This window comes from Microplitis demolitor, chromosome 2 (assembly GCF_026212275.2).
Source record: "Microplitis demolitor isolate Queensland-Clemson2020A chromosome 2, iyMicDemo2.1a, whole genome shotgun sequence".
Taxonomy (NCBI): Eukaryota; Metazoa; Arthropoda; class Insecta; order Hymenoptera; family Braconidae; genus Microplitis; species Microplitis demolitor.
The window spans coordinates 3,519,234-3,531,334 of record NC_068546.1 but is presented as its reverse complement, the minus strand read 5'-3'; the positions used below and the strand labels follow the sequence as shown (position 1 = coordinate 3,531,334).

General features: G+C 27.6%; 2 protein-coding genes across 2 annotated transcripts; both read right to left on the bottom strand.

Moving 5' to 3' along the window:
* Positions 1-1,146: 1,146 nt before the first annotated feature.
* On the bottom strand, positions 1,147-3,477 carry LOC103579984 (aristaless homeobox protein-like). The gene is made up of 3 exons (XM_008561565.1): positions 3,270-3,477; positions 2,471-2,679; positions 1,147-1,509 (listed from the first exon to the last, which is right to left on the bottom strand). The coding sequence occupies exons 1-3, from the start codon at positions 3,475-3,477 to the stop codon at positions 1,147-1,149; spliced, it is 780 nt and encodes a 259-aa protein (XP_008559787.1).
* A 1,785-nt stretch (positions 3,478-5,262) lies between these two features.
* Positions 5,263-9,571, bottom strand: LOC103579982 (ankyrin-2). The gene is made up of 3 exons (XM_008561564.2): positions 9,485-9,571; positions 8,079-8,171; positions 5,263-7,885 (listed from the first exon to the last, which is right to left on the bottom strand). Exon 3 carries the CDS (start codon positions 7,784-7,786, stop codon positions 5,654-5,656), a length of 2,133 nt encoding a protein of 710 aa, XP_008559786.1. The 5' UTR covers positions 7,787-7,885; positions 8,079-8,171; positions 9,485-9,571; the 3' UTR covers positions 5,263-5,653.
* Between the last annotated feature and the right edge of the window lie 2,530 nt (positions 9,572-12,101).

Genomic DNA, 12,101 nt, shown 5'->3' with positions numbered 1-12,101 from the left:
GGCAATTATACACGGGGTTTTAAACGTCATACTTTGTTCCCTTGGTGTGTAATATACTATTTTTATCGTTAAGTAATAAATAGTATCTTATACATCTAGTGAAATCGGTATTATACTCGAGTGTGAGTTTTGTGGCACGAGTGTTGCCAACACACGAGAGTATAATACTCGATGTCACTAGATGTATACAATAGTTTATGTAATGAATGCACGAAGAAAAACGCCATTGAATGTCTAAAGTCAGCGTCATGCAGTCAGAGTTATGAAAATAATTAACTTTATTATTATTAAAAAAGATTTATACTTCCGGAAATTGAATACTTTGTTTAGTACTATTCACTTAAAAAAACTTAACTCAATAAAAAAAAGTAATCTTTAGTGTTATGTTGTATCAATTAATAGAGATATGTAAGGTTATAAAATTCAGCTGACGTTGCCTTGATCTACACATGCGTGAACTGATTAATCAAATGCGCATGTGCAGTCTAGAGATTTTGGTCATGTTAATAAGGCAGCCAACTTCAAAGTGACGTCATAAGAGATAAAAGTGATAGATAAGTCATTGGCTTGAATTATTGAGTAGGGATATACTCGGCCTATTTCACTAAAATTTAGTGGTTTAATATAAAAATCAGTGTTTTAATATATATTAAGCCACTCTTTTGACCAATCAGAAAGGACTGTATTTTAATAGAAAATTTTATGAGGCTCTATAGTCAGTTAACGGCGTATTTTTCAGCATGAGTTACATAAAATATTTTTATTTTTATTATAATTTATTGAGTCATTTTAAAAAGAATAATTTCTTTATTAAATGCTTTTAGATAAAAATATTAATTTTTTTATTTTCAATAACCGAAAGCTCTTGAAATACAAAAAAAAAAATTTCTGGCCTTACCGCAAATTTTTAATAAATTTAAATAATTTTTTTTCTGAAACCTGATACTTTTGTACACAAATTATGTCATTTTTTAAAATTTACGTAGTGCTCTATTATATCTCACCTTCTTTTGTACACTAAACAAATTTCTTAAAATAAAATTATTTTGACTTGAGTCTTAGTTCTACTTAAACCTCAATATCAACGATTAAACTATTTTAAATAAATAAATAAATAAAATTATTAATAAGTAAAAAAAAGTGCACTTATGATCGCGGTGTTTTTAGTTGCAATAAATCAGGATCTAAAAGCGGGTTATCATCATTTTCTGGTGGTTTATTTAACCCATTAATAATGAGCGGTGATGTTGTGGTGACATTTGTAAATGGAGAAAAACCCGCCCACTCCATACCCAAATAAATTGGCGGAGGACTACCTAGTGGAGCTTCCAACAATAACTGATCAGTGCCCTGTGGCTGCTGGTGGTGATGATGGTGATGGTGATGATGATGTGCCTGTTGATGATGTTGCTGTACTTCTTGACAAGTTTCCGTTATATGTGATGACATACCAACTTTGCATTGTTTCTCTTGTTTGCGCCATTTAGCTCGACGATTTTGAAACCATACCTATTGATATTTTATCAATCAATTAATTATATTAATACCCACACTGTACTATAAAGCAAACGTTTGAAACTACAGTAAAAAAGGATTCGTCAAAATTGACACTTTCGTGTGTAAAACGATCGATTGACACTTATTTATATGTTATTTCAACGTACGTCGTTTGTTTTGAAAATGTTACACTCGTGTATGTTAAAAGTAACACGTCATGAGTGTCAAAATTTTCGAAAACGTAACCTTCAGTTTTAACACACTCATATGTTATTTGCAACCCTCGAAGAGTGTTGAATTTGACATACGCTTTTGTGCTGATGGATACTTCTCAAAAGTATTTTTTACATTATTTAATGTAAAGATAAAATCAATGAAACAACTGTAGATAATTGATTCTTCAGCAGTGAAATATTAAAAATAACGATAATATTAGTAAAAATAATAAAAAATAATAATATCATGTATTATTCAATATATATATACATACAATCATTTATTATTATTTTCTTAAAATGTTCTTAAAATTAATCCAATAAAATTATAAAATGAAATGAATAATGAATAATGCCAGCCGATCATTACAATAGTGTGGCTACACGATGGGTAGCACGTCGTACTTCCCCCCCAGAAAAACAACCGGGGCAATAGTGTTAACTTTTTACTTGAAATTATCCGAGAATTCTTTTGTTTCGATCGAGATTATTTTTAACATATTTTGTGTAATGATTTCACAGTAACATATAAAAAGTGTTACTTTCGTATAAAATATCATTTTTGTGTGTTAATAAATCAATCGATTATGACAGTTGAAACAAGATAAATATTGTATGTTAAATTAACACACAAAAGTGTTGAAAATTCAACACTCAGAATTTTAACATACGCTTTTTTTTACACTTTGACGATTCATTTTTTACTGTGTAAGAAGTAAAAATAAAGATAAGTAACAAGTATGGATTTAATTATTTACCTGAACTCTAGCTTCAGTTAATTGTATTCTCAATGCAAGTTCTTCTCGAAAAAAAACATCTGGATAATGTGTTTTTTGAAATGCGCGCTCTAGTTCTTCTAATTGAAAATTTGTAAATGTTGTACGATATCTTCGTTGTTTTCTTTTCCCAACGCCAATTGTTATTTGATGACGTTCTTCACTACCAGGACTCGGCGAAAAATCATATGCTTTAATGTAAAAAAAAATATTAGTTCAATTTGATTTTTTATTCAATATCCAAAAAAAAATTAACAAAAATTTTTAATTCGACAAACAAATTACTTGTGTGTAAAAAAAAAATTTTAAACTCACAAAAAAATTTCCTTTATTTAAAATTAAAAAAAATTTTCAAATTTCCACTTTTTTTACGAATTATTTTTACACCACTACTTTACAAATTTAAAAAAAAAAATTAATCACACGCACCCGCTGACGTACGAACAGTAAAAAAATTCTTTGGTCAAAGCATTGAAGTTTAAGTAAAATAAAAAAAAAAAAAAACATCCAACGTCTTCTCAATAAGTTAATGTATTTAACAATAATTTAATTGAATCCCTAAATTACGTTATACGTAATTTGAGTGGGGTAGTGTCAGCAACTTGGGGTACCATCAAGCCGAGAGGTAAAGGAGAAAGTTAGTTAATTAGATAAAACATAACAAGTTAGACGGTTTTAAAACCACCTACACGTCTGACGTATAGTTTATGAAGAAAAACAAAATAAAATAAAAGCTAATACAATAAGCAATAAATTAAATACAATATTATTATCAACTTACTGAATTTAGTGGGGAAACAAACGGCCGATTGTCCAGCCATCAGACCCGCGATAGTACTCGATGTCAAGTCATTATTAATGTCTTCATTACCGTTATCACTGACAATAACGTCCGTCGACACTAAAGAATCTCGCGGATTATTTGCGTTTACTAAATAAAGTTCACGTGTTTCGACGACATTCTCATCATCTTCAGCCTTGAGGTCCATCGCCGGAAAAAAGTCTTCTCCGAGACTACTATCTTGCTCTTGATGATCCGTTTTTCAATTTTTACTACCGGTTTTCAACCGGTAATTAATTTAAATAAAAATTACCCTCGCTTATTAACAAAAAAATGAATTATAAGAACAATAACTCAAGTGCAAAAACGTGACTAATTAAATTAAAATACCCGAAAGTAAATAGTTATAAGTAATTGAATGACGAGTTGGTAACGCACTACTCGTAGCCATCGTTCAAATGCTCGGTAAATTTTTTTTCTTCTTTTTTCTTCATATACATTTTGTCGGCCTCTCCCTATGAGAGTGAATATTTATTATTTCTTTCTAACTTACGTTTTCTCTTTTACTTTTTTTTTTATTTATTTTACGCTTACCTTTCTCACCTGTACTACGGACAGTGTAAAAAAACGCGAGGGGAACACGGGGGGTTGATATGACACACTGAGTCTAGAAGTTCTTACAAATAGGCTTCATGATGTGTCCAGGGGCTGCCCTGAAACCTTATCAGTGCTGACAAATCGATATGAATTGTGTTATCGTGGATTTTTATTATTTATTTACATATTGAAAATTTTGGAAGTACAAAAAAAAATTTGCCGCTTATTACTTTTAATTGAAATCAGTAAATTCTGAGATTTTATTGAATTTTTTATTAATTGTATACTTATGACAAGGATATGAAAAAATAAATACGAACAACCTGCAGTCACTGAGTAATAACCGAGTATTGGTACCAAATTTATGAAATATGATTCAAATTTAATTGTTTGTTAAAGTCTTACCAATTTACTCTCAGAAATTTTGTTTATTTTTATTAGTATTGAAGTTTAATAAGACAAATCTTATCATTAATTCGCAAACTTATTGATTTCGATAATTGTCTAATCATGGGGTTCTTTAAAAAAAATCTACACACGGTCAAATTTTTTTTATTAGTCGTCTAATATATTTTTTTTTCTAAAATGTCTCAACCACGATGAAAGATACAAAAAACATTAAATTTTGAGGATTTATCAGAGGGCTGATGTCTTTCGTTGATACAAAAAAATTCAGTATCTAATCTCAAAATATTTAAAAATTTTTATGTCAGTAATTTTATAAAATTATATCGACATCTTTTGGCGCGAAATTTATATATATATTCATAATTATTTGGACTTTTCAAATTATGAAACGATTAATTTTTAATGGAGTTTAAAAACTTTAAATATTTAAGCCGAAAATTGGAATCGAACTATCAGTGATATGGCAAAAATGATTAAATGTGATAAAAAAAAAAAAAACTATCGAATTAATTTCATCGAGTTAAGAAATTAACAATTTACATTTTATTGAATGTTGATAATCAAAATATGTACAAAGTTTACACTTTTTAATGTCTCTTATTAGTTTTTGGCTTATAATGATCAAGAAACTAATGTTGCTTGAAAATAATTCCAATAAATTCTTACCTGAAAATCTTATATTTGAAAAAATTGCAATAAGATAACCCTGACAAAAAACTCCAATTTAAACTTGATCAGATTTAAATTAGAAAATAATAGATTTCTTTCGATTATTTTACGATTAAAATTAGAGAAGTCTAACCTGAGTTACTAAATTTTGCAATTACTTTTCTTTTGAGAATTTTTTAATATTTTCTAATCAATAATTTTATATATTTATATCAATACTATAGAAATTTAATTAAATATAAATTGTTTAACAATGAAAATAATATATCATCCCAATTCGATATTAATTCTTTATTCATATAGCGAAAACAGTTTTAAAATATATACATTTGTATTACAATTATACTAACATCCCTGATTTAAAAAAATAATTTGAAATGATTCAAAACAATTTGGAATGATTTAAAACAATTTAAATCGATTAATATATAGACATATACTTAGCATAGATTATATCATTTTTCTTAATCAGGGATCTAGTCAGCATTATATTTTGATCCAGTAATAATTTTTTTTATTCACAAGAGTTTGTTTAAACAAATTTTAAAGCTTAGTTTTCTTTTTATTTTCGTTTTTCATTTTAAAATTAGCTATCAAAATAAAAAACTAGTTAAGGATCAAATATTGGGAATAAATTACTAGAGAATACGGCTGCCCAATTTCACAACACAGTAACTGATAAAAATAAAATTTTTGAAATATACATCGAATCATGTCCTCAAGATTCTACTGTAACTAAAATTACTAAGAAATCGTTTTGGAAAAATATGTCTCTTACTGTATTTTGAAATTGGGCAGTCGAACTGGTAATACATCTTAGAGAAATTACAAAGTAATTTTAGGTCCCTATTTGTTAAATATTGAAGAACTTCTCTTATAACTTCTGGAGCTAATAATAAATCTTGAGAAAGATAATTAACGAAGTAATCAACTTGAACCAATAATTCAGCTCTTTCTACTGCTCTGTCCATACGGTACTGAATAATATTTTCATAAGACGGAATCTGTAATAAAATATTTGAGTCGGACGATATGTATTCTGTTTCATGATCATATTGAAACAAACGTTTTAGTTTCAAAGCAGATTTATGAAGCGGATTACGCAGTAACTCATAATACGTTAGAGTACGTACTCTAAATGAATTCTGTTTCATCAATTCAACTTCTTTTGCACATGAATCACGTAATGAATCATATTTTTCATGAGTAACGGACATCTTATTTTTTTGACATATATAAAAATTAGCAGCAATCAATTTGACAAGATGTCTTTTAACAGTATCAGTAGTAAATCGATTAGAGTAATTGAAATAATCAGCAGCAACATTTCCATGCTCATCTTTTGCATTGACATCAAAACCAGCTATAAGTAAATATTCAGTAATTTCATCAGTATAATTAATACCAAGCGCTCGTCTATTGTTGAAAATGCCGTTGACATCAGCTCCATTATCAATTAAATATTTAGCTAATTCCGTTTCATACTTATCAATAGCTAAATATAATGGTGATGTATCGTCACAAACACGATTGACATTGGCACCTTTATCTACTAAATATTGCGTTTGTATATAGTCTCCTCTATGAATAGCTAAATGTAGTGGCGTTGAGTTCATCGAAATTGCGTTTATGTCAGCATCTCTATCTATTAAATATATAACTAAATCGGTTTGACCGAGAGAAATAGCTCGATATAATGGTGATTCACTTTGATAAAGACTATTTACATCGGCACTTTTATCTATTAAATATTTCGCTATTACATCGGTACCTTTATCTATTAAATGTTCCTCTATTTCATCGCCTTCTCTCTTGCTGGCTAAACGTAATAGCGTTGAATCGTTTGAAATAAAATCTACGTTATTATTTTCATCTATTAAATATCTGGCTATTTCCATTTTTCCTGTCATAATGGCTTCAAATAAAGGCGATATTTTTATACAAACATCGTTGACATCAATACCTCTATCTATTAAATATTTATCTATTTCTTTATCTCCCTTCTCAATTGCTAGATGTAATAGCGGTAGCTTCTTTGGAAATTTCTTTCTCCAGGCATATCTCATCATGAAATTTTCCGGTATAAAATTTGCATCCGAATTTTGATCTATTGAATATTCAGGTAATTCAGTTGCACGGTAATGTATAGCCAAATATAATGTCGATTTATTTGTACAAACAATATTAACATCAGCACCTTTATCTATCAGATATTTAGCAAGTTCATTTTGCCAATTTTGAATAGCGACGAATAGGGGCGTCTTATGGTCACAAACAAAGTTTATCTCAGCACCTCTATCTATTAAATATTTAGCAATGTTATTTCTACAGTATTTAATCGCCAGAATTAAAGGTGTTTTATTTTTATAAACAAAATTTACATCAGCACCTTTATCTATTAGATTTTGTACCAATTCATCCCGACCCCAATGAATAAAAGCCAGACATAATGGCGATTCATTTTTATAAGAAATATTTACATCAGCATCTTTATCAATCAGATAATCGATTATTTCATTGCTTCTTTCACAAAAATCTGTAAGCGAGTCTATACTCATAGGCTGAATCATTTTATTCCCATGCGTTTTAATAGCCAGAATCAGGGGTGTTTCATGGTCACAAACACCATTTACATCAGCACCTTCATCTATCAAATATTTAACAATCTCATTTCTATTGTTTTGTATCGCTAGCGCTAACGGTGTAGTTCCATTTTCAAAAGTGGTGTTTACACAGACCCCACTATTTACTAGATTTTTAACTCGTTCTATGTCGTCCTCATCTATTGCGACATGTAATGGTGTTTTACTTGTGCTATCAATAAATACATCACTATTATCCATTTTTTTGCCTTTCTCTTCCACAGTTATTACAACTGTAACTTGGCCGGCCTGGATAGTCGGTTTCGAAAATTTGCCTTTCTTTTCAAATAACCTAACAAGCTAAAATAAAGCAAATAATATAAATAGTTATTTAGCATTAATAATACTGCATTTGCACATAGAAACAAATATAGGGAACTTTACTCAAAAATATGAGTTAAAATTGCCAAATTTATAATGCAAACTCAAAACGCTATTATAATTGTGTAATTTGACATTAAATTACAATGTAGTAATTAAAATGAATGCTTACCAGTAATATGTAATGATTTTGAAAATGGTATAGTTCACGTGTGCGGTCAACAGTTGTTCCGAAGAAAAAATAAATTTTGAAGTTTATCTTATTCTGTATTTACAAGAAATAGTAAAAAAAAATCTTACTTTAAATTTTCAACAATATTTGTACCTATAACCTGACTAACATATAACATAAAATTTGTTTGACTTTTTCAATATATTATATTTAATAGAACTCAGAATTTGAAAGACATTTTTATCAACGAATTTTTTTTGTGACTTCTCTATATTTCAAGTAATTATTCAAATTTGCAATTACATTTGTTATTATTTTCATTCCTTCTCATATTCCTGAGTTAATAAATTTATTTTTTATGAATTAATTTTACTGTACCCTAATAGCACAGTTTGGTTAGCAAAAATTTACTTGACAAAAGTTTCCTGAAATTTTTTGTCAAATGTCCGTCAACTTGAGATTTTTCCGTTTTTGATGACAATTCGTAAGCAACTTGCTAGTGAATTTAACGTAAATTTACAACCCGAATTAGAATGCAAATTCACTGCAAAGTTGTATACATATTTTCATCGAAAACGGAAAAGCCCGAAGTTGACGGACATTTAACGAAAAAATCCAAGAAACTTTTATTAGGTTTTTTTCTAGTAACATAAGTTACTCCTAAATTAAGGAAAAATCAACCGCAAATTTTTCTTTCCAACTTTTGCTGACGAATTTCGGTAATTTTAATTGTCAAATTACTGTCAATTTTAAGCTAAAGTGGCTATTAGGGTGTGTGTTCAAATTACATAAGTTGTACTAAGGTTAGATTAGTATACTTGAATTGGTTAGGTTGTATGCTTGTATTTAATAGCTTATCTCAAGGGTTAACGGTAACTGATTTTCAAACCAATTTCATTCACGGACAAACATTGAAAACCTCAAATAAAGAGTCTTTAGCGTTTTTTCAAACCTTAACAAAGGGTTAGAAATTTCGTATTTTCAAAAATTCTAATTCGTCTCCGAAAAAAATTGTTTTAAAATTCTCATTTACTCTACGAGTGCAACAAAGACAGTCCCGTTTATTTTTTTGTGTGAGAAAAAGGTCCGGTAGCGTAACTCCTTAACACGAGGAGTATTAAATTTACACTAATTTTCTGTCAAAACAACAAATTTTATATGTTCAATTATTTAACATAAAATTTGTGTTAAAGATTAACACAAATGCAATCTGTTGAATTTAACACAAAAATTTAAACTTTGCAGTATTATGTTTAAACGTAAAAAAAAAAAAAAAATGCACACAACTTATAAGAAAAGTACTGTTAAAAATTATTTTATAACAAATATAATTAAATTAATTAATTCTAAATATTCTAGTGTTGATATATGACATTACAGTGTAATAATCAAAAAATTATGCTCACCAGTAATATCTAATTATCCAGAAAATTCGTCCGCTTTATGAGTGATTTAGAGTTTTTTCGAAGAAAATAATCATTTTTAGAGAGTTCATCGTAAAATTTAAACAGAATATATATTTACAAAAAATATTTACAGTATAGACCTAACGAAAGTTTGGGATTTTGCCCTACCACTTTTTTGCGCATGCGCAGAATATCGTTTTCAGAATATTATAATAATTGGTAAGAACAAATCCCAAGCTTTCTTCAGGACAACTATAATTTTTCAGACGATATTTTCTCACTTCTTATTCTTGCGAATTCGAACTACTTTCATTCTTATAAAATTTTTATGGGATTTACGAGAATCTATTAGATTCTATGAGATTTTCTGAATAGTGCAGTCAGCTGAAAAGCAAACCACTATTATGGTAATCAAATTTAACAAACATGAATAGATATAGGCTGTCACATATTTGTTGACTTTCCACAACCCGCGCATTTTTCAAATTGTATCGCGACAAAAAATTACGGAACACTGATTTTAATGCAAAATCTTGATTCTTTAAATTAAGATTATAGATAAGGGATAGTTGCAAATGTGCGAGATTTAATAAATATAATATTACATAGCGTTTATTTATTTTAAATATTTATATTAATTATCTATTTACATTACAGTTTAATCGAACCTATTTATTCTATATTTTAAATTCTTATAAATATTAATAAGAAAAAAATGTACTCATATTTTATTTACTAATTATTTTTTAACTTTTCGTATGAAAATTAGTAATAAAAAAAAATAATTGACTTTAGTTGGATTTTTGAAACTGATTGATTTTTGAATTTTCAATAAATGTAAATGTTTTGAGCTCCGAGGAATCATTCGGAATTATTAGACCTTTGTCGAAAGTGTTTATTAAGGTGATGTATAGTGTGTAGAGAATGGGACTCGATTTTAGAGTCTGGTATATGGGTTTTTGAGTATAACAATTGACAGCGGAAAATTTCAAAGCTGATCCGCAGGATTAATTGTTTTCCATACTTTTTGTTAACGTCTTGGTGAGTCAAAATATTCACTATTTTGACAAGTACCTTGAAAATAGTATGAATCACATGAATAACCCTTGCAACACTTGTAACCTTGACTAGGATGGCACTAGAATAAAAAAACAAAAATTAATTTTATTAATCGATTAAAATTTTTCATTTTTAAGTAAAAATTTTTTAATTTTTTATCTATAAAATCAAGAAAAAATTTTATTGAAAATTAAAATCCCTACAAAAAAAAATCTGTCTGCAAGATCGTAAATTTTAAATTCAAAAGTATGGGGCCAAAAGTGAAAAGAAAAATATTATAATTTCGCGAGTTTTAAAAATAACAGGCAGTTATTTGAATATCCGACTTATGGTCTGAATTTTCAAGAGACATTTTGTAGGAAATTAAATTTCCGACAAGAAAAATTTTTTTAAATTAAAAAAATTAAATTTAATTGTCGGTTTTATTGAAATTTTAAATTACTGGTCAAAGTTTAAAGTTAGAAATTTTTTATTTACTGTATTATGATGACTACTTACCCAGCCGTCTTGGCATCCTTCAACTGTATTGATATAGATGCCAATAAATAATAACATTGATAATAATAATATTACTTTTGACATTTTTATTTTTTTTCTCTGCAAAATAGAATAATTATTTAAATTTAATATTCTGGCTCAACTATCAAGTTTATGTGAAAAATTACTAAGGTCTTTTTTGTAGAAAATTCAATTTCCAATAAAATTCATTGAAAGTATTTTTATCGTATCTCTATTATTTTCACCGCAATTTAAATTTAAACGCCAAAATATTTGAATACTAGTAATTTCTACCAATTTGATATTTTTGGTATTTAAATTTAAATTTCTGAGTCAACTATTAAAGAAACGTCAAAAATGCACTGAAATAATTTTATGAAGAATAAAATTTCCTACGAAAAATTTCAAATTCTTTTACTAAAAAGTTTGAAAGTTATTTGAGTTTAAATTCAAACTGAATAAATAAAATTACAAATATTTTATTTTAGAAATTTTAAATTTAAAAATTGATAGTGATACCTTAAAGTAATGTATCAACGTTGCAAGACAGTACTGAACTTTAAATAAGCTCCCATTTAATTTATAATGAGTGCAATCTGTCATGACCTTCCGCGACTTGTGCATTTTTTAAATTTTACAGCAACTAAAAATATAAAACGCTGATTTTGTTGCGAAATCTTGATCCCTTGACACTTTGATCCGTCCAATAAAAGTTTACTATTTATTAATAAATAAAAATTTAAATTATACAAGTTAAAGATAAAAAGAGCAGAAAAATTAACATTCAAGGATTTATTATTAAATTACTGCTTTAAATTATCATCTATTGAGTTTATAAGAAAATTGATAAGAACATTGTTCGTAGAAAATTTATAAATTATAATTTACTGCAACTTTGTATAACTCATTTTCATCATAACTGTAATAAATTTAGAATTTTTAATTTCAAATTATGAGAATATAATCTTTATCTTGAAGTTTAATTTTAAAAATTTTTTTTTACCGGAAATTGAAGCTAATCCAGACAGCATTTAAGTCGGAATGACTGCTTTACGATGTC

What these genes read in the sequence shown, in the direction of transcription:
- LOC103579982 (XM_008561564.2), bottom strand. Translation starts at nt 7,786, where the DNA reads ATGGATAATAGTGATGTATTTATTGATAGCACAAGTAAAACACCATTA.
- LOC103579984 (XM_008561565.1), bottom strand. Translation starts at nt 3,477, where the DNA reads ATGGACCTCAAGGCTGAAGATGATGAGAATGTCGTCGAAACACGTGAA. An exon ending in TTGTTTCCCCACTAAATTCA is followed by an intron (nt 2,680 to 3,269) that starts GTAAGTTGATAA and finishes TTTACATTAAAG; the next exon opens with CATATGATTTTTCGCCGAGT. An exon ending in TAACTGAAGCTAGAGTTCAG is followed by an intron (nt 1,510 to 2,470) that starts GTAAATAATTAA and finishes AAATATCAATAG; the next exon opens with GTATGGTTTCAAAATCGTCG.